Source organism: Petaurus breviceps, unplaced genomic scaffold, assembly GCF_028583685.1.
Source record: "Petaurus breviceps papuanus isolate PSGF00001 unplaced genomic scaffold, PetGlider_PUasm1.0 90895, whole genome shotgun sequence".
NCBI lineage: Eukaryota > Metazoa > Chordata > Mammalia > Diprotodontia > Petauridae > Petaurus > Petaurus breviceps.
The window spans coordinates 15,832,736-15,859,303 of NW_027187372.1; the positions used below are offsets into that span (position 1 = coordinate 15,832,736).

At 39.4% G+C, this 26,568-nt stretch overlaps 1 protein-coding gene across 3 annotated transcripts in view; it reads right to left on the reverse strand.

Annotated features, from left to right (window-relative positions):
- The window catches only part of GLRX2 (glutaredoxin 2), a 16,402-nt gene extending 6,157 nt beyond the window's left edge, over positions 1-10,245 (reverse strand). The window contains exons 1-2 of one of the 3 annotated variants that reach the window (XM_069074461.1): positions 10,185-10,245; positions 3,046-3,109 (exon numbers count right to left, since the gene is read on the reverse strand). In XM_069074461.1, the coding sequence (XP_068930562.1) occupies positions 3,046-3,108 (63 nt within the window). In that variant the 5' untranslated portion in view covers position 3,109; positions 10,185-10,245. The other 2 variants (XM_069074463.1, XM_069074462.1) reach the window with 2 other exon arrangements.
- Positions 10,246-26,568: the final 16,323 nt, after the last annotated feature.

The window sequence follows — 26,568 nt, forward strand, 5'->3', positions numbered from 1 at the left end:
GGCTAGTCGTCTAGATCTGTTGTGAGGGCAAACGCCCGCAACAGATTAGGAAGTTTAATTAATAGAGCATTGTTAATAATCTTTTTTTTTAACCTGGAAGTGGTTTGTAAGTTCAGTATTAATTAATGATATTGTACAATAGCCAAAAAGTATATAACAAGATCTTATGTTTCATTAACAGATGCAAAGTAGCTAGAGAACAAGTTAGAAAACAACTCCCATTGTAATCTGTTCTATTTAGAGCAAATCTGTCTTACTATATTCAGATCTGAGTGCTGCAGCTTGGGAAGAAGATTTAACAAATGGTAAACACATCCAGAGGAGAACTATGATAAGTCAATCAACAAGCATTTATTAAGTACCTACTATATATCAGACACTGTTCAAAGTACTGAAGATACAAAGAAAAAAATGAAACAATCACTTCCCTTGGGGGCAAGGTAATAACATATGTGTGCACTTGTATCTATGCATGCATGTAAGTATGCATGTCAGTAAAAACTGAAAAAAAAAAGGTAACTAAGCAAGAGAAAGGCTTTATTAAAAAGGTGGCATTTCAGCTTTGAAGGAAACAAGGAATTTTAAGAAGCAGAGTTGAGGAGGAAGTATATGTTATGTACTATGAGAACTGGGGAACACTAAAGTGCGAAAAAACATCAATGGCAAAAAGCCAGTGAGAAGGCAGTGCCAGTCTGACTGTAGCACAAACATACATGAAGGAGAGTAATATTTAATAAGGCTTAAAGGGCAAATCTTAGCAAGATTGAGAGGGTCTTTAAAAGCCTTGGGAGCTTATATTTTAAGGCAATAAAAAGTCACTGGAGATTCTGGAGCAGGAGAGTGATTTAGTCACTAATGGGCTTTAGGAAAATCCCTCTGGCATCTGTTTAGAGAATGGACTGGAGTAGGAGGATACATGAGACAGTCCAAATAAGAGGCTGTTGTAATCATCTAAGGCAAGAAATAAATTTGGTCCTGAACTAGGGTGGGGTACGTGTAAAGAAAAAGAAGAGGGCAGTGGGAAAGACACTGAGAAGGTAGAAACAGCAAAATCTGACAACTGATTGGATATGCAGGATCAGGGAGGAGGAGAAGAGGATAATGCTGAGGTTGTAAAACTGAATGTAAAACTAGTTATATGGTGGTTCCCTCTACAGAAATAGGGAACTTTGGGGAAGTGGTGGGTTGGAGGAAGGGGGGAGGGGGAGGTGGGAGGTAAGGGTGATGAAGATAGGAGAAAAAAAGTTCTATTATATACATATTGCATTTGAGATGCTTCTAGGACATTCAGTTTTGTAATATTCTAATAAGCATTTGGAGATATGTGGGTGGAGTTCAGCAAAGACAACAGGGCTGATCGGAGTCATATGCACAGAAATCATAATTTAACCAATGCAAGTTAAGGAAGGTGCCAGGTGTGAGTGTAGAGAGAGAAGACGAGAAGCCAAGAAAGAGCCTCACAATTAGGGAGTGTGATATGGGTGGATGAGCAAAGGAGATTGAGAAGTAGCAGTCAAATAGGTGAAAGAATGGAAAAAGAGAAGTTTCATAAAACCCCAGGAAAAGTATCCAGGACAAAAGAGTCAAAAAGAACAGTATCAAATGTTGCCAAAAAATCAAGAAATTTGAAAAAATGTTATCTGACTTAGAAATTAAAAGATCATTGTTTATGATCATAGAATGGTAAGAGTGAGTACTAGAGACTATGTCATGAGGTAAAGCTGAAGGAACTGATTTTTGATTAGAAGAAAATTATATACTGGCAGAGACAGTATATGATGGCTGTCTAAAAATATCTGAAGAACTATCATGTGGAAAGGCAATAATAATAATAAACACTTACATATTGTTTTAAAGTGTGTAAAGTGCTTTATATATTATGTCATTTGATTTTCACTACCACCTTATGAGGATTGATGCTATTGTTACTCTTATTTTATAGATGAGGAAACTGAGGCTGGGAAAAGTTAAGTGACTTGCCCAGGGTCACACAGCTGGTAAGTGCCTGCGGCAAGATTTTAACTCAAGGCTTCCTGATGTCAGGTACAGCTTTTTATCCACAAAAAGTTTCTGCTTCCCTCCACAGTGTTGGGTGGAAATTGCAAAAGGAAAGATTTCAGTTTATTATAAGGAAAAACTTCTGAACAAATGAAAGTTTCTCAAGAGATGAATGAGTTACCCTGGGAAGTTTATATTTTAAGGCAGTAAAAAGTCACTGGAGATTCTGGAGTAGGAGAGTGATTTAGTCACTAATGGGCTTTAGGAAATCCCTCTATCATCTAAGGTCTTTAAGTGTTATTTTGGCAGAAATTTCATCTCAGGTAGAGGGCAAACTATATAATTTCTGATGTTCTTTCTAAGTTTCATCTTCTAGGATTAAAATTTTTTTTAATGTTAACTTTAAATCCCTTGATACAAGCAATAACATCAGCACATTTTTTAAGATGATTATAAATCATAATAAGTCACTTTTAGTACATTAATGGGATAAAGGAAGAGAAAAATAGAAGGCAGATTTTACTGAGCTAACTGGTAACAAGCTGAAAAAGATAAGGGAAAAAAGGAAGGAGGCTAAAAAAGGTTATGCGTGAGGGAAAAGAGAGTGGAAGAAGAGAGGACAGGAAAGAGGCAAAAATGGTACTGCATAATCTAAAACAGAAGAAAGGAGACTGAAGTGAAGTGGTACCAGGTTAATTAAGCTCCCTACATTAACATCTAGATAGAGCCAATGGCACAGCTTTGTTGCTGTCCAAAGTGACCTCAAGATGGTTCATTGGGGATAGGCAACATTTACCTAGCCACCCAAATGGATAAGACATTAGTAAACTAGATTTTTACTTACTTGAGGCCTAGAACTCATTAGTCCCAAGGATTATATATTTTTCATAAATTTTTTAAGAGAACATTTTTTAAAATATTACTGAATTAGCAAACACTTTGCTGAACTATCAATGACATAAAGTAAAATACTGAGTAAATCAATTAAGATTACAGAATCCCCTTTTCATAATTAAAAAAAAAAAACTGATGTTGAACTGTACTCACCTGGATCTGATTTATAGGAGCAATTTCTGATTTATCCATGGAAGAGGATGTTCTGTTCCCCATCCTAAAGGGGGAAAATTAAAATTATACAACTATGTGTTTTATACATTTTAAGGATAACAAATGAGATATGGATCAGTTTAAGAGAGAAAATATAAAAATGTTATAAAACAGATAAATTAAGTGATGGCCATTCACATCAGAAAAAAAGGTCATTAACTTAAAGTAATTATTGAAGAGTTCCTTTGAATAGTACATTTCCCATCTCTAACTCCTCAAGTACTTTTAGTGATCAGTTTAATATTCAACTTCAGGAATTTGCTGTGCAAAGTATGACATTCACAGATTCCAGTAAACCACAATTACATTGAGATTAATCAAGAAAATACATGTCTATATCAATTTAAGTTCAGTAAACCTGCTCTTATCCTAAAATTTACTTTTCCTATATAACCAGAAGTTTAGCAGTTTAAAACTGAATTTTCAAAGGAAGGTTTTTACAGACATCCCCCCATTTTCTCTTTTTTTCAGAAGAGGTTTTAAAACACTGTGAGAAAAGGACTACTGTCCTGAGCCTGCAAAGTATAGCATACTCTGAATTTGAATGAAAGAGGAGGGAGGTAAGCTCTTATGCCTGTTCCAATACTTCCACTGCTACACTGCATGGAATGCCCTCTATCTGCAGCAATCATTTCAACAAGGAAATTTTTAAAACAATCTTGTTAATTCTGATAGATTCCCTTAAGAGCCCCACACTGAAGCATCAAGGTTTTTTAATTTGACAATTGAGTCTAAGAAGTGGGGTCCTTCTTCCCAAACAGTCACCCAGTCACTGCTTTCAAATCTCTAGTGAAAGTAAATCCACTTTCTCAGCAACCAGTGATAATTTATTCCATTGCTGGACAGTTCCAGTTGTAGCAAAAGGTCTTTATAAAGTTTAATTGACATCTTTCTGTCTTCAATTTCCAACAATATTGGCCCGGTGCTGACCTCTGGACTATTAGGAACAATACACAACAGATCTATTTCTTCCTCTAAGTGATAATCCTTTAAACTTGAAATTAGGTAAAAATGTCTCTCCTTCCCAAACTATACACATATCCTGAATTCTTTCAACTATTCTTTACTGTCACTTTGCAAGTCTGAGATCACCATCCTGTTGTATTACTCTAGAAAACTCTTTATTTGTAAAAAAAAAAAAATTAATTTAAAAAAGGGCACCCACATTGTGGCAATGTTACAGATGAAGTCTGATCAGCTCTACATAGTTAGATTATGACTCTCCCATAATCTAAACATTTTATTTTTCTTTCTTTTCTTAGTAGATACATTGGACTCCTAAAGCATATGAAGCATTAGGTCAACTAAAACATCAGATCCTTTTTAAATAAATTAATATTGAGCTAGTGTATTTCCTTTCTGTACTTGCACAACAGATTTTTAAACATAAACCAGGACTTTATATTTATATCTATTAAATTTTATGTCCACAAAAGTTCTTGTGGTGTGGACATAAATTTGAGTTTTTGAAGACTGGTTTTTTTTTTTAAGCAATCGGAGTTAAGTAACTTGCTCAAGGTTACACGGCCAGGTGTTTCTGGGTGGGTGCTAAGTGTCTGAGCCAGGGATTTGATCTCCAGGTCATCCTGACACTGGAGCTGGTGCTCTTACTCGCTGTGCTACCTGGCCGCCCCTGAAGACTGTTTCTTAAAAGAGATCAATGGGAAAAGACCACTATGCAGAGGCTTATTACAAAGAGGTAATAATTTTTTTTTTGCCTAAAATAAACCATGAAACCCATTTTATCTTGTTAAGATTATAATTAAAACGATCTGTCATCTATTATATTAGGGGTCTCTCTTTCTAGCTTTGTACCAACTCAAAAATTGATAAGCATACCTATGCCTTCATATACAATCACTGATGATAGTGTTGATTGGATAATAGGCATATCTCCATGGCATTCTAATAAACATATACCTTTAGTCTGACTTCAGTACTTCAAAGATCTGTGGTTTCTTCCATGTGGATACTCTCTTTAGTTATTACAATTCTGCCATCCCTTAGTAAAAGTTTAATGAGTTGTTTCAGCCCACAAAATAGATAATAAAATCATCACATCCAGTCCTCTGCTGGCGACAAGATTTCTCAAACAGTGTTAAACCAATCCTCAGATGACAGACTGTCATCAAACCCATCCCTATATTTTCTAATATAGCAAGACTTGCCAGAGCTTATGCTTTCTCTGATGGCATAACTTTCCTCTACCTATAGTCATATCTAAGTCATTTGAAGTACAATAACTTTAGCAGAGACCATGGTGATCCCAGACATGAAATAATATCAAGGCATGATTCAAAACTTTTTGGGTACAACTGTACTTAAATGATGGAAAATACATATACCGGTGCTACTATTTAGCTCATGTTTCATCACATGATCAAAGATTATTTTGTGGAAGCCAGCTAAATGCTTTGCAGAAACCAGTACCTATGCCATTTCTCTCTAATTTACCTAACTAGTAACATTCACCAGAAAAAGGAAAATACTAAGTTAATTTCATCATCTCCTAATCATTAAATATTCCTTTCTGAAATATTCAGTTTTAATAGGTGATCAGGATATTTAGGATCTCAGAGATCACAGGATCATACATTTAGAGCTGGAAGGTTTAAGTCCAACCCCATCTTTTCACAGATGAGGAAACACAGGCACAAAGAGGTTCAATGACTTGCCCAAAAAGTACTATCTATGGCAAAAACCAGGAACTGTCTTCCTGATTCCCAGTCAAGGCCTTAACCACCATACCATGTATGTCATGTAGTACAACCTAAAATTACATACACGGAAAAAGACCTAGAGTGATAAAGTCACTTACCTGAGGGGCAAACCCAGTCTCCTTACTTCCCCTTCCAGTGTTTTTCTCACAATAAAACATTAAAAATCCAGTACTAAAAGCTCAGGAGGAACACACACTGCTGGTGTCACCTTTTATCTATATTCCTCAGCTCAAGCAGCTCAGGAAAGCTATTAATAACTGCCCACCCAGAAGTGACTGTAGGAATGTGATCCCTACTACTATATAAACAAACTTACTAATTTACAGTGGGAAATATGCTTAGAAAGAAAACTGGTATTAGTCACTTTCTTTACAAGCTGTAAGTGGTCATTCAGCATAAAGATTTTCAGGGAGCAATATACTACCTCACCCCAATCCACTTTGGGACTGCTCAAATAGTTAGGAACTTTTTCTTTACAGTGAGCCTAAATGTGCTTCTTTGAAACTTCCCTTATGGCCTCTACTTTACACCTGGTTTTGTCTTCTAGATGCAAGAAAAACAAGATTAATTCCTCTTTCACAGGATAGTCCTTCAAATACTAGAAAACTGCTATCATATTCCATTGTCTTCCTCTTCTCCAGGATCTGGGAATATACAGTTCCTTGAACTGATCTTATATGGCATATTCTTCACTCCTTTCACCATTCTGGCGACTGTCTTCTGCAAACATCCAGTTTTATGTCACGTAGTAAGATGTGGCAATCAGAACTAAAAACAACACTTCACAACAGAATATATCAAAGTTATAACCTTGTTCTAGACTCTAAGCTTCTCTCAAAAATGGAAAGTGATCGCTAAAAGCCAGTATAGCTTCATTAAGAACAGAGTCTGGCAGAGTGTCTTTTTTTTTAAAGAGGATAACTAGACTTGGAAATGTTGTCTAAGTACTTTACTTAGATCTTAGCACAAAACTACTTAATGTGCTTTTAATTTTGCCAAGAATATGAATGAAGCTTACTTGTCTACAGTTTGCAGGATTCACCTTCTTGTCTTTTAAAAATTGGGACATTTTCCCCTTCTCTAGTTCTCTAACACACCACCCATTTTCTAAGATCGTTCAAAAAAAAAATGCTTGATATCCAGAAGTTCTTTCAAAGGTCTAGGAAATCAGTGCATGGGGAATTAATTTCATGGAGGGAAGGTAAGTTTGTTATCCGACCATCTGCCAGGAATGGGGGAAAAGGAACCTGAAGCCTCTGGTCCCATGTGGCCTTCTAAGTCCTTGGGCTGGGCCTTTTGACAGAGTCAAAAGTTTTACAGAACAAATCCTTTTATTAAGGGGATAAGGCCACAGGTTCCCCACTCCTGAATCTCTTAGTTTAGGCTTCAAGTCCCTGCTAACCACTTTGTTTTATTCTTCCACTTTTAAAAGTCATATTACCTTGGGAGAGAATATAGACTAAAAGGTAAGGGCTAAATAGTATGGCTCCTTACAATTACCCCAGATCACCAGCCTACACTCCCCCCACAAATAATCCTTTACTTATTATCCCATTATCATCAGTCTACTTCCCATAACCCCCATACAATAATCTCTTCATTAACTTTCATGGCCTAAAAAAAAGTTGCTTTTCTAATATAAACTTAAAGCAAAAGGAGTTAAGGGCTCCTGTTTTTCCACAGCTAGATGATGCAATGAGTAGAATGCTGGACTATAGAGTCAGGAAGATGCAAGTTTAAATTCTGGCTCAGACACTTACTAGCTGTGTGACTTTGGGCAAGTCAATCTCTTCATCTGTAAAATGGAGATATTAACAGTACTTACTTCACAGAGTTGCTTTGAGGATCAAATAACAGATGCAAAGTATTCTGCAATCCTTTTATAAATGTTAGCTATTATTAAAATGAAATCTTAAAGTTCCCTATAAATGCTAGTTATTTTTTCTGTCTATATCCATTCCAGGATTTTTGTCTAAAGAACTGGCATCAGCACTTCACCATGACCAGTACAGGGTAAATACTAAGACACCCTTGTCATTTGGCTCTTTTTCTAGACTCCATAGAGATCAATAAGTCAATAAACATTTTTAAAGCCCGTACTATGGGCCAGGAATGTACTAAGCATCAAGACACACAAAAACTGGCAAAAGAACAGTCCCAGCCATCAAGAAGTTTACAATCTAACCATAAGATTACTACCTGACTCTGCAAAGTATCTGTAAAGATAATTATCCTGCATGTGTAACAATGCAACTGAGTAGATACAACTTATTTTCTACAGATCAGACTTCTTATATGCCTTACATGCCATCTCTTTAAGTTAAATTACTTTTATAATCAGCTAATCTCATTCATTTTAACTGGTTTCTTATTAGCTTCAATTTTAGACCCATGGCAATTTTAGCTCCTTAATGTCTGGGGTTAACATTATCTTCCTGCCTCCATGGACTATCAATACTCGCAAACAATCTGTTTAATAATCTGGCATAGAATTATATCAGGGATTGATGTTAAATTTACTGATGTGTAGTTTCTAGAATCTATTCTCTGCCTTGAAGAAAAATCAAACACTTGATTTCCTCCAATCTCCTGGGCACTTCTATTTTTCATCATTACTAAAATGTGTGTTCCCAATATCTCATCTTCAAAATCCTTCAGGACCAGAGGTTATTAATTATAAGTCATCTGAACCTGGACGGCTGACATTTAAAGGTGTTCCTTTACTGTCATCTCATTTATCTTTTGTTGCAAGTTCCTCTTCACACTGTTCTAACATTTTCAGTTCAAATGCCAGTATCTTTGCCCAGTGCAAACATAATAGGAACAAAGCAGTTCTGTTTTATGTTAGCGAGTTAACATTACACTTCTGCAAGCAGCAGGCTGTCCCTTTTTTGTTCTTCTTCCCAAATATCACTACAAAAGAAATACCATATATGACCCTTAGCAGGGCTCATTTAGGAAACCCTCTAAATTTCCTGAATGTCCTTTTACACTGTCAGGGAATTCTGGGTTCCACTTCTTCAAAAAACAAAAACCAAACTCCTCAACTTCCAAAATTTCCCTTGAATACCTAATATGAAATCGATCTCCAAATGACTCATCTCTAGCGAGCCCCCTTCCCCACTCCAGTACTCAAAGCACTATCCTCCACATATAAAGAATTTCAGTTCCTATTTCGCCTTCCCACACTGATCAATTAAGAGAACACGTTAATCGTTTAATAATAACTAGCACTTTAATATCACAAATCACTTTGCAAAAATTGTTTATCCTAAAAACAAGTCTGAGAAGGTAGATACTATTATTATTCTCATTTCACAGATGAAGAAAGTGAGGCAGAGGTTAAGTGACTTGCCCAGGGTCACACAGCCAGCACCTGGACAAATTTGAACTCAAGACTTCCTGACTCCAGAAGGATTCTACAAATTCTAAAGTGATATATAAATGCTAGCTATCATTGTGCCTAGCTTTTATTTTTAGAGGGCGATGGGAGGGGTGGGAGGGTAATACTAAACTCCTACAGAAAAGTAAATTTACTTCCTCCCATCTCTTCCTTCTGCCTCTCATGTAGTTTAGGGGTTAAAAAAAAAAGTGAAGGGCGGGCAGAAGCTGGGAATTCTTCCCCCACTTGTCTTGGGATTTTTAGTCGCCCAAAAGCCGAGAGAATAGATCTTGAGGGTGGTGGCGCCCCGAACCGCACCCCCGCTGTTTTTGGCCGCCTGGGGGGAGGTGAGAAGAGAGAAAGACCTCCGCCTAAGGGACAAAGGGCGCCCCCCAGTCTATGTCATAACTTCTACGTGAACAAAAGCACAATTGTGCAGCCACCTCCCCTCCGCCCCAGCCGACGCTGGTGCAGTCACCCCACCCCAGGAGCTGGGGTGACCCCCTCCCAGGCGCCGAGGCTGCCCCACCCCCGCTTCGGGCAGGCTGGGCCTCTCCCCTCAGGCCCCGGTGCTGCTAGCCCTCTTCTTCCCTCCTCTTACCCCAAAGTCGGGGCCTCCCACACCCGCGGCGGCACGCCTTTTCCCCTCCCTCCCCCGGCCCCGTACCCAACGGAGACTGAGGCGTTCGGGCCCCAGCGGCTCCGGCTGAGGAGCCGGGCCCCTGCGATCGCCGCCCAGCTGAGAGAGGACATGGCCCAAGAGGGGACAGGGCCCCTCCGCCGGCGGCGAGTCCTCCCCTCCCCAGTTCGCCCGGGGCCCCCGAGCCGGTAGAGTCCCTGGTCAGATGAAATCTCCCCCCACCCCTTCCGGTACCGACCGAGCGTGTCAGAGGAAGCAGACGCCGGGACGCCCCGCCCGGCCCGGCCCTGCCCTGCCCTGCCCCCAGGCCCGCCTGCCATGCTGTGACCGGTCTCACCAGCGCCGACGTCCCCGCGGGTGAGCGGCTCGGCGTCGCCTCGGCTCCGCCCTGCCCTGTCCACGCTTCTCCCCGCGCCTCCGGTGCCGCGACCAGGAGGCTGCTCCTGCCAGGCATGGAAGGCGCGGGCGCAGTGGACGCCGCAGCCACCTGGCCATCGCCCCTTCTGGTGGGACCTGCGGGGCCAAGGACTGAGCTCCAAGTCTCGCCCCCTTGTCCTGGCGGCTCTGTCACGAAGTGAGCCCAGCCCTGAGTGGGTTGTCAGGAAGCCGGGGGGTGGGGGTGGGAGAGACCCTCACGGGCGGAGGGGACGGTGTGGGGGCTGGCGATCCCCCCACCCGAGTGTGCAGCCAAACTGCAGCCCCGAGCCCCGGCCTGGGACGGGGGAAGAATTATGCCTTGAAAAACCAATCGTTAGAGATACTATTACTATCTTTTGGTTTTGCCAAACCTACATTTCCCCAATTTCCCTTTCCTTACCCCTCCCGTATAATAAGTTTTCTAAAGAAGAAAAAACAAATCACCCTAACATCATCAGTATACCGAAAAAAGTCGGGCAACGAATGTCATGTTCCACACTCCTGCAACTCACCTCTGTTTGGGGCTCTTCGCGCCTAGCACCGTACCAGGCTCCTAAGTACGTAAGAAAGGGCTTAATAAATGCTGCTTGTCTGCTTGGGGATCAGACTTGTTCTTTAGAACTTGGCATCACGGGCGGCTAGATGGCACAGTGAAGACACTTAATACTAGCCGTGTGACCTTGGGCGAGTGACTTAACCCCAATTGCCCTACCTTCCTCCCTCCAAAAAAGAAAAAAAAAAAAAAGAACTTCGCGGCATTAATTTTCTTTCGATGGGGATACAACCAATTTTCCATATGACCCTAAAGACATGCCGTGGCAGTTCATTTAAACGTCATTTCTCAAGCCAAGCAATGATGATAACAACCCTTTGGGTTTTATACAGTACTCAGCCACATAATTATACTGTGAGGATCCTCAACATCCTTTGCATTTTGCCTACAAGGCGATTATCTATAAAGCTTGATTTTAAATATATTATCTAAGGACTTTATGGAAGCCAGTGTCAGACAACGTCCCTGAAATTTCAGAAGCATTGATTGAAACCAGCTGGATTGTTTTATTTTTTTCATGATAAAATAACTGAGTTTATAATTGTGAGTGCCAAGGTACAAATCAGAACTCTGTTTCTGATTGGATTCTTTATTTTCATACTGCACAGTAACCCATGAAGCACACACTATGTCACAGAAATACTTCCAGGGGTCTGTGATCTCACTGAGGTGGGTACTCCCTTCAGTGGTACAACACAGGTGGTAGAATACAGTTGAAGAATGAAACATTGGCTGTCAGACATGGTCAATGTGTTGGGTTGTTTTGCTTAATTTTACTTTGTAACAAGGGGCGGTTCAGCTAGGGCTTATTGAGAAATGGTAACAACGAGGGCAGAGAGGAAACTATGCTTTAATAAATATTAAACAAATACATGAGGGAAAAGGAGGGCAGACAATATATCTTAAGTTCGAAATCCTAAGATTCTATGAACTGGAAAGCTGAGAATCTAGTCTTCACTGTAATTATATAGCTGAGTACTGTATAAAAGCAAAGGGCTGTATCATCATTTGGCTTCAGAAGGGGGTCAATTCTTAAAAAGTTGTTGTGTATTGGAGATAAATGCAGTGCAGGATTTTTCAGGTATTCGATTATTTCAGTTCCTGTATATTCCTGTGTCTATTTCAAAGAAAAGTATCTTTCCATCTTAAATTCTGCATATCTTTACACCAATAATTTCTTTTTTCCTCAGAATAATGGGGCAAGCTCCTAGAAGTAGAATTTTTTTTTTAATAATAGCTCTATATTAAGAAGTTTCTGGGTTCTTCGATTGCCCTGTACCTGTAAACATAGGGCGTATGGGGTGTTAAGGGAGGACAAGAACCTCTGGTGTGGGGGCTTGCTGATGAGCCCTTTTCAGGGATGCTCATCCACCCTTGGTGCCCAACTCTGACCTGTGACTCCCAGAAGCTGTAGCATGCACAGTGGCCACATCCTGAGTAAACCTGAAGCAGAAGCTAAATCAGATTGAGAGTAACAGACAGGAGGTCAGCTGCTCCCCCACCCGGTAGGAATGGGCGGGTGAGAACAATTTGTTCCAACAGTCATGAAAAGCAGGGGCTGTTGAGCGTTTAGAACTTGGTCAGATACAGAAGATGCCAAAGTCATCCACTGCAACCCCGGGCATTGCCAGTTGTGCTGACTTTTGTGCTGCCACTGGACTTTGAAAACTCTAAAACAGTGAGGCTGATGACTTTGTGCAACTTTGCCTTACTTAAGGTATACACTCACACACAAGACATCAACCTGTGATGTCATTGGTCCTCTTCTGGGAAAACAAAGGACAGACATCAACCTGTAAACATAATTTAAGAACATCCAATTAAGTCAGCAAGCATTTATGAAGTACTTGCTATGTACCAGGCACTGTACTAAGCACTGGAATGTAGAATTTAGATTATGAAAATAATACACCTGTCACTATAATTTTCCATGAGTCAAATAATGGTGTTGAGAACATTATGCTACAAGAAGAATCACAAACATTTGGAATGATTTTAAGTAATGACTTTCAGATTACTTGGAATTTAAATCACAAGGTTTTCTCTTATACCTAAAAAGAACATGGGAGCTAGCTTTAATGTTGCTGTTTAGTGGGGAGGGGTCAGAATCAGAGACTCTGCCCACCCAGGGACACCAGAAACTATTGCAATTTCATGATGTATTGCAGTGAAACAGTCTCAAAGAATTCTGTCAGACCACCTCTAATCCAAGTATAGGCATTTATTGAGATTGTTGGCTCTCATGAAGCAGGCTAAGTTTTAAGAGGAACTAGCAACTTCAGAAAAAGCAAGATGAATTTTTATAGGATAAAGATGCAATTACATAAGAGAAATTAAAAAAAAGGTGGGAGGGGTTTGTTAAGGGATTAGGTAATAGGGGAGGGGTCCCAGCCACAATGGAATTGCTCATGTATTACCCACTATGCATACAGAAAAATCCATTTGGAGGGTATATATGTATGATATTATCATTTTATATTATTATTATTAGCCTCTCTACATCATAAGTTCACTCTAGGTAAGTTCTTTACTATTATTACACAGGTACCTACTTAGGGAAAGTCCCTTCTATTGTTTTGGGGCCCACATCCTGCTTGGGCACTCTGGTGGTGCTGCTTTCTGATTGGCTGAGTATTGTGGTCCTGAGACTAGATGGCTGTGGTTGAGTATATGGACACACCTGCTGTTTCTGTGGGAAATATGAGGAATGGGTCTGGGGGGCAGTGACTAGCTAGAGATAGTGGCTGGGATCCCATCACATGGACACACCTGTTGTTCTGGTAAGCAGTGAAGCATATATGAAGAAGTTAGGATATTGAGTGGGGGGGTGGGGGTGGGGTAAAGTGGCTAAGGAGGAGCAGTGGACCTGCTGTTTGGTGGGGCCTATAAGGAAGTTAGAATATTGGAGGTGGGGACAGCTTTAACACATTTATGTTAACCAGTGTCATGGGCTTTTGTGTTAAATATCAGTCAAAAGAAATCTAGAAGTCCTGTCCAACCTACTATCTAAGTGTAAGAATTAAATAATGGAAATGGCTATGTATCATTTGGCATTATCTACTAAAGAAAATGAGTGTGTATAAGGATTTAAGGATTTATTAGTCCTCAAGTGTTCAATTGAATGCTCTACATCCCCCCCCCCCATATAACCATGTCATTCAATCAATAAGTATTTATAAAGTGCCTATATGACAAGGCACAGTGCTAAATGGGGATGCAAAAAAAAACCAAAACAGTCCCTGCCTTCCAAGAGTTTACAGTTAAATAGGGAAGACAATAAGCAAACAGATGTGTACAAATGAATTATGTACAGGATAAATAGGAAATAATTAACAGATAAGGCTTCCTGGAGAAGGTTGAATTTTAGTTGGGACTTGAAGGAGGCTAAGATGGGATATCTTGTTAGAGGAATGGTAAGGAGGCCAGTGTCCATCAGAGAATATATGGGGGAATATGAGATGTAAAAAAGACTGGAGGCGGTGGTGGTGGTGGTGTATGTGACTAGGTAATGAAGGGCTGTGAACACCAAACAGAGGCTTTTTTTTATTATCCTTGAGGTGATAGGGAGCCACTTTGAGTATCTAGCAGAGGGGTGACACGGTCAGACCTGAGCTTTAGGAAAATCACTTTGGCCCTAGTAGAGGATGTACAGGAGTGGGGAGAGACTTGTGATAGGAAGACCAACCAGCTATTGCAGCAGTCCAGATGTGAGGAAAGAGGACCTGCACCAGAGTGGTAGCAGTATCAGGAGAGGAGAGTGTATTGGAGAGGTGTTGCAAAGGTAAAACTGACATGCCTTGGCAATAGATTGGATATGGAGGGTGAAGGATGGTGAGGAGGACGGGGTGACACCTAAGTTGTGATCCTGAGGAACTGGGAGGATGGTCTTCATTGGTCTCCAGGGTGCACTCTGGCTTTCCTTTACTCCCCTCCCCCACCCCCCAGCTCTTCATCTGTGAAATTCACTCATTGGAAATATCCTGGTCTCTGTAGCCTCTGATTGGGTGGGGCCTCCCAGAATCTCCATCTTAGAAGGTGGTACCCAGGTCAGTGTTCTCAGTCTTCTCCAGGCTGTACTCTGAAAGTACAAGGTATGACTTTTTTTTATTCCTTCCTGGCCTTTCAACTTCTTTTTGTGTTGTCTTCCTTCATTAGAATGTATGCTCCTTGAGGGCAGGGACTTGTCTTTTTACTTTGTTTTTGTATTTCCTACATTTAGCACTGTCTACCACATAGCCAGTGTTATATTATTATAACATAAATGGTTATTGAAATTCTTGTTAAGTGATGTTGCGCTAAGGAGGAAGGCAGGGGGAGATTCTGTAGAACTAGGCCTGAAACTGCCATAACTTTTATCACCTCATTTCCCTGAAGGATATCGTAGAAATCCTCAAAATATAAAAGGAATTAACTGAGGGTACAGTAGAACAAACTAATTTACATCAGCTTTTTTTTGACCTCCACCTGGCATCATCTCCTATTTTGACATTCCTATAGCCATAAAATGTATGTTTTCTACTCCCAGAATCTTTATAGGCTTAAGAAATCAAAACAAAATGCTTTTCAGTAAGAGGTGGAAAGATATTTAAAAAGCTCTTAGTTAAAGGATTGAATAAAAATGATGTGCAGTGCCATCTGGTGTTCAAAGTATAGTATTGAATACATTTATTCTCTGGATCTTTCCCCCTTATCAGTACAAGTAACCAATTCCCTTATTTTCTTTTATCAAGAGGATAAAATATTGATTGGATTGTTACCTTTTTTAATTCAAAGAGAAAAGGAATGAGGAAGGAGTCTAGAAATAAAAACCTAAGAGGACATAAAGAATCCAAGAAATGTTAGTTTAGTTGATATGATTTTGTCCTAGAAGGGACATGGGAGATCATCTAGTCCAACCTTATTTAGGATTTCTTCTTGGTAAATGATCGTGATCACAGATTCAAGAAATACTAATTCAGTTAAGAAAATAGTAGACACAATTCTCTCTATATCTGATTCATAAATTGGCTAAATCTTTTTTTTTTAATTTAATCTACAAGTACCATGTAAGATAAATAATCCATTTCATAAATCTAATATTATTATTATTATTAGCTAGGGGAAGCTAGGTGGCACAGTGAATAGAGCACCAGCCCTGGAGTCAAGAGGACCTGAATTCAAATACAGCCTCAGACACAACACAAAAACTAGCTGTGTGACCTCGGGCAAGTCACTTAACCCCAATTGCCCTGCCTTCCCCCCTCTAAAAAAGACCAAAAAAAAAAAAAAGATTAATAGTATTTAGGTGACCCAGGAACTTTTACTTCAAAAGGTATATCATAAACATGCTCCCTCCAATTTGAGGAAGGCATAATCCTAGTCCCCCTTTTGTGCTACCTCTGCCTTTGGGGAATGGAAAGGGATTAGGTTCGTAGTTTAGCTCAATTCCCTTAAAGTATGGTCCCCATTCTGAGTCTAAAAACCCAACTAGGCATCGAGTGCCAGGAACCCTGGTTTCTCAAAGATTCCAGGTTGATATGACTGGCTGATGTACTACTGGCAATCCTGGCTCCAAGGTCTCCATGACCCAAATTCCTACAAAGTGATCTCCTGCTGAAACTGAGTAAGAAACAAGGCTGAAACAAACACCCCCAGGCCCATTTTTGCTCAGGTAAAAGGGAGAGCCGGGAAGGGCAAGTCTACCCTCCCATCTATTTCATTCATTATATCAACACTAGTTGCAGCTGATGGAAGTCAAAAAGACAGTAAGCTGCTAGGAGTGTGCTACTTTTAAGGACACAGCCAGCCAATCAAGGAGGCTATCCTCACTTGAATGGTATTGGCAGAATAGACTCCACTTTTAGCAAACTAAGGCATGTTTAAAAACCAGATTATACTTAAGTCTTTTGCAGAGGTTCCCATGTGGGCAATACTTAAGGAGGTGGTAGTAGCCTCTGGTACAACTGGGGATGGGGCACTGAATAAAAAATAAGGGGTTGGTGGAAGAATAAGGAAAAAAGATTAGAAAATTTTGAAAAACCATTCATATATGTTTCATTTGCTGTGAGTTAAAGTCATAGTGATTACATTATTTTCCAAATAAACACACAAAATGCAAGTTATAACTGATCAGTGGTCAAGTTCATCAATAGGACTTAACAAGCAAGGGTTGTTGGCAAGTAAGCATTTCAAGCATTGTTGGAAAGTCCAGCATTCACTGACAGAAATATGTGTGTGTGTAATGACTTGTTTACAATAAGATACTATAAGGTTACATGAGACAAAACTACATCATCAAAAAAGTCCCACAAATTTGCAATAAATTATTAAATTTAAGATGTCATTTTTTTAAAAAATTGTATTTTTTTTGAATGACAATTTTTTTTAATTAAAGGGTTAAATATTTGGGGGGAGCACTGAGTAATTTTTTTAAAGGGGGCAGTAGGACAAATAAGTTTGGGAACCTCTGTTTTAGAGCAAAACAAACAAAACAACAATAACAAAAATAACCCACTGACCTTATTATTCACACTAAATCAGCTGGGTTGATATGATTCAGTGGTTTTCATCACAGAGATACAGTAGGATAGGGTCATTGTGGCATATTATACCCAATCAAATTATACTAGAGGTTTTGGCTGGTAGCAATATTCATTAATTTTTGTTTTAAAGTATTCGTAATAACCTGAGCTCTCTTGGAGGAAAAAAAACCAAGTAAATTAATTCCTCTATAAGTTTATGTAATGTAGTATAATTGGACCTTCAGATCTATTCAGCAAGTTCATCTCTAGTTGATTTCAATCAAATTCCTCCAAGTAATTTCAAACCTTCTCTCCCATCCTCTACCCCTACTACATTCTCCTAGTTCTCTTACTCTGCAGATGACCTTACCTCCTACTTGGTGAAATCGTGGGCATCCAATGAGAGTTTCCTCCATTTCTTGTCTCTTGACTATATAATTTTTCTTCTTCTTTACCCTGTTTTTCTTGGAAGAAAAAGTATTCCTCCTTTTTTCCAAAACTTAACCCTCCATTTATGGCCTCTGTCTCCTCTTATCTCCTACCTCCTTGCATTATTATCTCATCTTGGTTTAGTATCAAGGAGAGTGTTAGACTTAGGAAAAACCTGTTTTCAAATCCTGCCTCTGACACTACCTAGCCATTTGAGTCAAAGCTAAGTCATGTTAGGATTCTGACCTCCAATTTACTGTTTTTAAATAAAGATCAGAACACTTGTGGTCCTTACTTCACCCAGTTGTGAGGACCAAGTAAGATAATGTATGTATGTAATGTTTGTAAATCTTAAAAGCACTACATAAATATGAGCTGTTATTATCTCTCTTTCTCTAGTGGCTTCTTCCATTCTACTTAAAAACAGGTTCAGGTCTTTCATATACTAAACGAAACTTTCCTATGATCCTTTTTCCACAAGATAGCATCAAATTTCTCTCCCCCCTTTAATTAACAAATTACCTGGAAATTACATTTCTGTTAATGATACCATCTGTTCCAGCTCTAAATTGATTTTCCTAAAATCAATCCTCCCTGTCCTTCTGTCCTTGAGTCTAAACCAAAGGATCATTTTTTACTTGCCACCCTAGTTACATCTCCTTACTCCAAGTCCTTTCTACCCTTTTTGTCTCTGGAGAATTAAATCAGTTTACACTATTAGAACAAATCTCGATTTTTAGCTTTAGTGGCCATATCTAGGTGGTTCCTTCAGATACCTAATGGGGTTATATAAGATGAAAAAATGGTGGCAAAATTTCAATAGCTCAGAGCTCCCAATTAGGAAAAATGATAAGCTTCAAGCAAAGATGTGGCTGTCTGTCCCACTTTGAAGTTCTTTATCTCTGTAACTAGACATGATTGGGTAGAGAAAGTTGGAGAAAGAGCAGACCTTTGTATTGAAACTTCCTGGAGTCCCTGAAGAGGTGGGTACAACATCTGTCTGCTCTGAGATAAACCACTATGGCAGGGGGCTTATGACTCTCTTTTAATTTGTTTCTCCTGATGGCCCTGTGCTTCTGATTCTTTCTGGATCAGCTTGATTTCTGGTCAGGGGTTGAGGTGACTGACCCCCCCCTCCCCATTGTTGCTGCTGTTGCTTAGCTCTTGAGGTTCCAGCTCCTTACTATCAGTCTTTTTGTTGAAGAGTGTGTGTCTCTTTAAGAACTCTGGGTTGTGATTCAATTCCACCTTATAAGCACAAACATAATGACAGTCCCAAATTACTTTCAAGGCTCTCTGAAAGGAATTTTGTCTCTTTGAATTACAAATCCTAGGATGTTAATAAGTTCTCAAATTCTCTACTGTACTTTTTATATATACTTATTCTTTCTCCCCAAAAGATTATAAGTTTCTTGATTGGCAGGGGCTCTTGGTATCCTCACTATCCAGCACAGTGTCTTAGCATATGGTTGGCACTTAATAAATATTGAACTACTTATCTATATTCCTATACGGGGTGTAAGGTTAGACTAGCTATTCTGTAAATCAGAGGTGTTACTATTGCCATGAACAAAACTCCAGAGTAATGCAGAACCAGATTAAAATATAATTGGGAAGAGTTTAACAGAATAAATAAAAATACAACATAAGTAATGTTAATTTATGGTTTTCTAAGTCAATATGCAGCCCACCAGGATTGAGTTTGACGCAACTGCTCTAAGCTATCTTCCATTCCAAGATACTACTACTTCTATCTCATTATTCCTTTATTCAAGAGAATGTTTTCTACAATATTATATATACATAATTGTAATTATATAACCAATCTATAAACACATTATGAGATCCTCACCTCCATGCCTTTTTAATTATTTCTATTGCCTGGAATACTCACCCCTAAGATCTTTGCTTATTGAAATTATACCCATCCTTGTAGACCAAGCTCAAATAAAATTTCCTCCTTGAAGCTGTCCATCCTATTGTAGAATTTCCCTTGTAGGAAATTATATTTCCTTTAAATTCTTTATAACATTTGATCTGCTTTTCATATGTATTAATAATGTTCTATTTTGCATCATGGGCAGCTAGGTGGTGCAATGGATACAGCACTGGACCCAGAGGCTGTTAGACTCATCTTCTTGAGTCCTTTATTTGTCTTTAAGACTCTAATTGTGTGAACCCTGGATATTTTTAATAATTAATCTTGTTTGCCTCAGTTTCCTTAAGTGTCTCAACAGGCAATCACAACTTCGTGAAACTTACATGAAAACTAGGTTTATTACAAGAGAAATAAACCTGCCTGTGGAACCCAGAGTTCATAATCCATCCAGAAGTTTTCATTTTTATAACAGCAGGACCAAGGAAGGAGGAAGTATCAGAAATCCCCACCTAAAGGGGCATGGCATGGGAGGAGGAAAAGTACAGTAAAGGTAGGAAAAGGATAAAAACACCCAAAGGGGAGGACCAAGGCAATAGCAAAAGTCTAATTCTTTTCCCTTGGGAACTGCTAGACTATGCATGTAGTATGGTCTTCTTATCTACAAGGGTCCCAGCTACACAAACAATTTCTCAGCCTAGTGCAGACTGACTGGTGCCTGTCTTGACTTCTAAGGACACACAGGGAGTCCAACTTGGGATGCAAACGAAACAATATGTTGATGGGGGGTGAGGTTGGGGGGAAGGGGCCTTTGTCTTTGACACATTCAGGTTCTCCTGCATATGCTGGGTCCTGTGTTTCTAGAAAATATGACAACTCAAAAGGACAAGTTCAGGGGACCCCTTAACATTCCTTAACATCTGTAAAATGAACTGGAAAACCAAATGGCACACTATTCCATTATATTATCAAGAAAACCCCAGGCTTCCACCTCCCCCAATCAATGTAAAAAGGGAACTCTGAACAAACTTTGGAGCTGCAGAACCCACAAAATGACACAGAAAAGCCAACCTCCCACTGAGGACAGCCTGGCAGGCCAGCGGCAAGCAGGCAATTCAGCACTCTGGGAGCCGAGCCTAGCCCCATGCCTAGGCTTTAGCCCCAGGGCAGGCCTGACCAGCTGCAGGGCTGGAGGGACTCCTGATCAGCAGCAGCAGTAGCCATTTCCAGAATTGTCAAGGCATAGATGCAAAGGACAAAGTTAGAGGTTGGTGCAGTCTTGACTTTGGGACCCAGTAAGTGGGAGTGCGTCGGCTTTTGCCCCCGGGGGCGAGAAGACACTGAGACCCTGGTACAGCCAGCCAGCTCCACGTGGCAGCTTCAGCTCCTGGCCTGCAGAGTGTAGGGGGACCAAGCGACCAGTCTGAGGGGTAATCGCTGTTGCTTTAACCTGCTTGGATCTGGATTGCAGTCTAGGATGGAGGTCCTGGGGTGTGTGACCAGCTTGCCAGAGCGTGTGGAGGCCTCAGAGAGGGCACCCATGTAATACCTCAAGCAGCTGAGAAAACCCCAGCGTTTGGGACGAAAGCTCCCCTGTCTGGTGGCAGAGTCCTATTGTGGCAAAAAGGCCAGGGGTCAAGTGACTGAGGGGCAACATGACCAGGCAAAGAAAACAAAACAGACAGAAGATTCCAACATTACACTCCTATTTTGGGGACAAAAAGGAGCAAAGCATGGAACAGGAGGAAGACAGTAAAGTCAGAACTCCTGCACCAAAAGCTTCAAAGGAAAATAAGAGCTGGTTACAGGCCATAGAGGACCTTAAGAAGCAGATAAGAGAAGTGGAGGAAAAATTGGGAAAAGAAATGAGAACACTGCAAGAAAATTATGAAATGAGAGTCAACAGCCTGACTGAGGAAAATAATACCTTAAAAAAAAGACTAACTCAAATGGCAAAAGAGGCTCAAAACAGCAATGAGGAGAAGAATGCCTTAAAAAGCTGAATTTGCCAGATGGAAAAAGAATCTCAAAAGCTCAATGAGGAGAATCATTGCTTCAGAATTAGATTGCAGCAAATGGAAGCTAATGACTTTATGAGAAATCAAGATGCGTTAAATATATCCAAACAAATGAAAGAATAAAAGGCAATGTGAAATATCTTATGGGAAAAACCACTGACCTGGAAAATAGATCCAGGAGACATAATTTAAAAATTATTGGGCTACCTGAAAGCCATGATCAAAGTAAGAACCTAGAAATCATCCTCCAGGAAGTTCTCAAAGAAAACTGCCCTGATGTTTTAGAACCAGAGGGCAAAATAGAGATTGAAAGAATCCACCGATCACCTCCTGAAAAAGATGCCAAAAAGAAAACTCCTAGGAATATTATAGCCAGGTTCAGAAATTCCCAGATTAAGGAGAGAATATTACAAGCAGCCAGGAAAAAACAATCTGAATATTGTGGAAACACAATCAGGATAACACAGGATCTGGCAGCTTTTACACTAAGGGACTGAAGGGCTTGGAATATGATATTCAGGAGGTCAAAGGAGCTGGGATTAAAACCAAGAATCACCTACCTAGCAAAACTGAGTATCATGTTTCAGGGGAAAATATGGTCATTCAGTGGAATAGAGGACTTCCAAGCATTCTTGATGAAAAAACCAGAGTTGAATAGAAAATTTCACATTCAGATATAAGAAGCAAGAGAAGCATGAGAAGGTAAACAGGGAAAATAAATCATAAGGAACTTATCAAAGTTGAACTATTAACATTCCTACATGGAAAAACAATAATTGTAACTGATAAAACTTTTGTCAGTATGAAAATAGTTGAAGGGAATAGAAATATATATATATATATATATATATGTTTATATATGAGAGTATATGGGCATATGAATACATATGTGAATGTGTGTATATATGTTTACAGGTATATATAGATAGAGGGCACAGGACCAATTTAACAGGAAGGGATGATACTTCAAAGGTGAAATTAAGAGGTGAGAGAGGAATATAATGAGAGGAGATGGGGAGAGGCAGAATGGGGTAAACTATCTCATATAGAAGAGGCAAGGGAAAATGGTTACAACGGAGGGGAAGAATAGGAAGGCAAAAGGGAATGGGTCAACCTTATTCTCATTGAATTTGGCTCGGGGAGGGAATGAAATACACACTAAATAGCGTATCTCACCCTACAGGAGAGTAGGGGGGAAGAGGATCAGAAGGGGGATGATGGAAGGGAGGGCAGGCTGGGGGGAAGGAAAGCTGAAAGCATCCACTTTTGAAAAGGGAGGGGATCAAAGTAGAGAATAGAACAAGTGGGAGGTGGGATAGGAGGGAGGGAAATATAGTTAGTCTTTTATAATACATCTACTATGTTATTGTTTTGCATTAGCTACACATGTACAACCTATACTGAACTGCTTATCTTCCCCGTAAGGGTGGGTGACAAGGAAGGAAGGGAATGAATCTTTAATTCAAAGTTTTAAAATCAAATGTTTAAATATATGTATGTGTTTATATATATGTATATATACATATATATATATATATATATACTATTATTAATACTATTTTACATGTAATTGGGAAATAAGATATACAGGCACTGTGGCATAGAGATCCACCATGCCCTACTGGAAAAGTCAAAAGTGGTATGGGAGAAAATATGGGAGAGCAGATTGGAGGAGGGGACATGCTGTGGGACTGCTATTTTGGGGTGGTGGGTAGGGGAAAAACCGGGAGTAAATTTGTAACTCAAAATCTGGCAGAAATGAATGATGTAAATCAGAAGTTAATAAAGCTTTTGAAAAATTGGAAAAAAAAAACCCAAATGGGATCACAAAGAGTTGAACTAAACAACAACAATTTTGTTTCATAATTATATATGTGTTTTATCTCTTCAACTTTTTAAACTCCTTGTGACTAAATAAATCAGGCCTAGAGCAGTTCAGTGACTTACTGAAGGTTACAAATAATCCTAACTATAAGGCACTGGAGAAATTATCTCAGCATCTAAATCTCTCAAAAACTTTAAAGTCTATTCTGTTTCATCTATATCTTCCTCTTTTCCATGCAGTTTGATATCAGCTTCTAGAATATCACTAGTCATTAGTTTGATTTTAGATTCTCCTAAATATTTAGAACCATAATGCACAATTGAACTTAGGACTGAGTGAATAATTTATCTGAGCTTCTCTTTAAGTATTTCACATCATTCTTCCCATTCATCATTTTACTGGTAGTGTGATATTCTAGAGTTAAAAAACAAAATTGTGAATTTGCTAAAAACCTGAATGGGGGAAAAATATTTAATCAGAAGATAAGTACAAAATGATATAACAGATAAGACCTGCTATCATAGCAACTGTTTAATTTTCCAAACTGAAAATCTAGTGTTATGAGTGAAACTTCACAACATGAATTTTGTTTTAAGTGATGACAGTAAGCATGTAATTGAGAGACTTGCTTAACACTCAATAAATATTTTCTGAATTAAATTCAAAACTGTCATTTTCTTCATATTTGAAACCTTAGTATAGAAGAGACATAATTTTTACTCTATTTGGTTACTATATTGAATGTTTATGTTTTCCCCTAAAAATGACTTCATTAAAAAATGCAACATTGACTGGAAATGAGGCAAACATGTAGGATGAGAAAAGCAATGTTATTTTCTTCACTATTTTGGGGGGTCTCCTTTAGTAGACTCTTGACTCGCTTTTCATGATTTTCTTACATCATTCTCATTTCTCTTCCCAATTTTTCCTCCATTTCTCTTAATTGATTTTCAAAATCCTTCTTGAGGTCCTCCATGGCATGTAGCTGGTTCATAGTTTTCTTGGAAGCTTTTGATGCAGGAGTTTTAACTTTGCTGTGTTCTTCTGGTTCCATGTTTTGATCCTTTTTGTCCCCAAAAAAGGATTCTATGGTCTGATTGTGCTTCCTCTGATTGCTCATCTTGTCAGCCAATTACTTGACTTTTGAGCCCTTTGCCATGGTAGAACTCTGCTTCCAGAGTGGAGAGAGCTGTGTTCCAAATTGCTGGGGTTTTCACAAATGTTGTCAGAGGTCTGAGGAGGGTGCCCTTTCTACAGCCACCACAAGATGTGGCACACTGGCGTTTCTCACCCTAGGATCACCACCCAAGACAGTGACCCAGATCCAAGCAGGTAAAAGCAAGAGTCTCTGAATGGTCTCTTGGCCCCCTGCTATCTGCAGGCTAGGAGCTCCAGAGGCAGCCATGCTGCCACCTCTCTCCCCAGGGCAGGGGACAGCCCTGACCATGCTCTTCTCCACCTAGTTCCAACAGAGCTCTCCACTGTCCTTTTACTTCCTCTTTGGTGTTTATGTGTTGAGAACTGACACAGCTGCTGGTGATTCACTCTACTGAAGTGTGCTCCTGCTGGTCAGGACTGCCACCCTGAGTGTGGGCCCCAGGTGACTCATGTGGGACTGTGCTCCCCTCCTAGTTTGGTGCCATAGACCCTTCCTGTCAGCCTGCCTTCAGCAGGGGATTTGTTTCTCTCTGTCACTTTGTGGGTTCTGTAGCTCCAAAATTTATTTAGAATCATATTTTACAGGTATCAGAGGTGATTGGCATGGGATCTCATGCCAAGTTCCTGCTTTTATTCCGCAATATTATTTTGGCAAAGGGCATTACTTCAGTAATCAAATACTTATTCTAAATACAAGTAATACTTCCAAAACAGAGAAAAATGCATCTGTTCTTGCTAAGATCAACAGTAGTCTCAAGATATATATATATATATATGTATATGTACATATATATAATACACATACATATGTGTATATATGTGTGTATAACTATGTATATACACACATATATGTATAGACATATACACACATATATTAAAAAGTAATCTCTTAGGGTTAACACTAAAGCCCTAAGGGGAATAGTAATAAGCTACTCTCAGGGGACCCTGCTCATAAATGTGAGTGGGAATGACTGACATAGGCCCAGGAGAGGAGTTACTCTGGGCCATTGCAATAGAAAAGGACTGGGGTGGAGAGCCTGAATCAGGGTAGGTGGTTAAGCACTTCACAAGTATCTCATTTGATTCTTTTAAAAGAAAAGTCAGCTTCACAAACCAGTCTTCATATTTTTATGTACAATGTCTAGAGAAGACCTTATTGCATATCCATTCCTTTATCAAGAGCCTGTTTTAGAAGACCACTTACCCTTTAGCTTTAGGCTTTAACAGTGTTAACCCTTAAAAAAAAAAGTCACCCCTGCAATTTATTGATCAAGTCACCAGGTGGCAGTGATACCACAATACATTTTCAATTACACCCTTACACACAGGTTTTAATATTTAGCAGGAGTGTTCTGTACTACCCAGAATGGGACAATTCTTACACAAGTTAACTCAGAGGTGCATTGTTGCATATTTTGATTTTTCCTTCTTGGCTTACTAGAAATCTTACCCTACTGTCCTAGAACAAAAAGGAAACTGCCATTTTGGATATTTTAAAGTCAGAAATGGCTAATAATTACGTTAATCTCCAAGTTGTTTTTGGCAAAATGGTTCATAAAAGCATAGAATATTGTTTTTTCTTCAGTAAGATGGACATGGAGGAGTAAGTGTTGCACAGGATGTTGATCTGCACCACTTAAGTATCCATGGGGGGAACATCAATTATTCACTAAAGTAGTAAATATTGAAATAATGACAGTGTTAAATGTGCTGTCATTTTGTGGCTCTAGGTTTACAGATTAAACATTTAGTGGAAGTTATTTCACCTCTATAATCTGGGAAGGCAACAAGAAAGGGGGAGTCGTTTCTGTAGCATAGAAATATAAGCAAAATGCATGATAGATTTAGGGTTAAAAGGGTTCTTGGGGGAATCAAGCCCAAACTCCCTCCAATCCCCCATCTAATTTATATCCAAGGACATGCCCTGCTTAAGCCGGGTGATTCT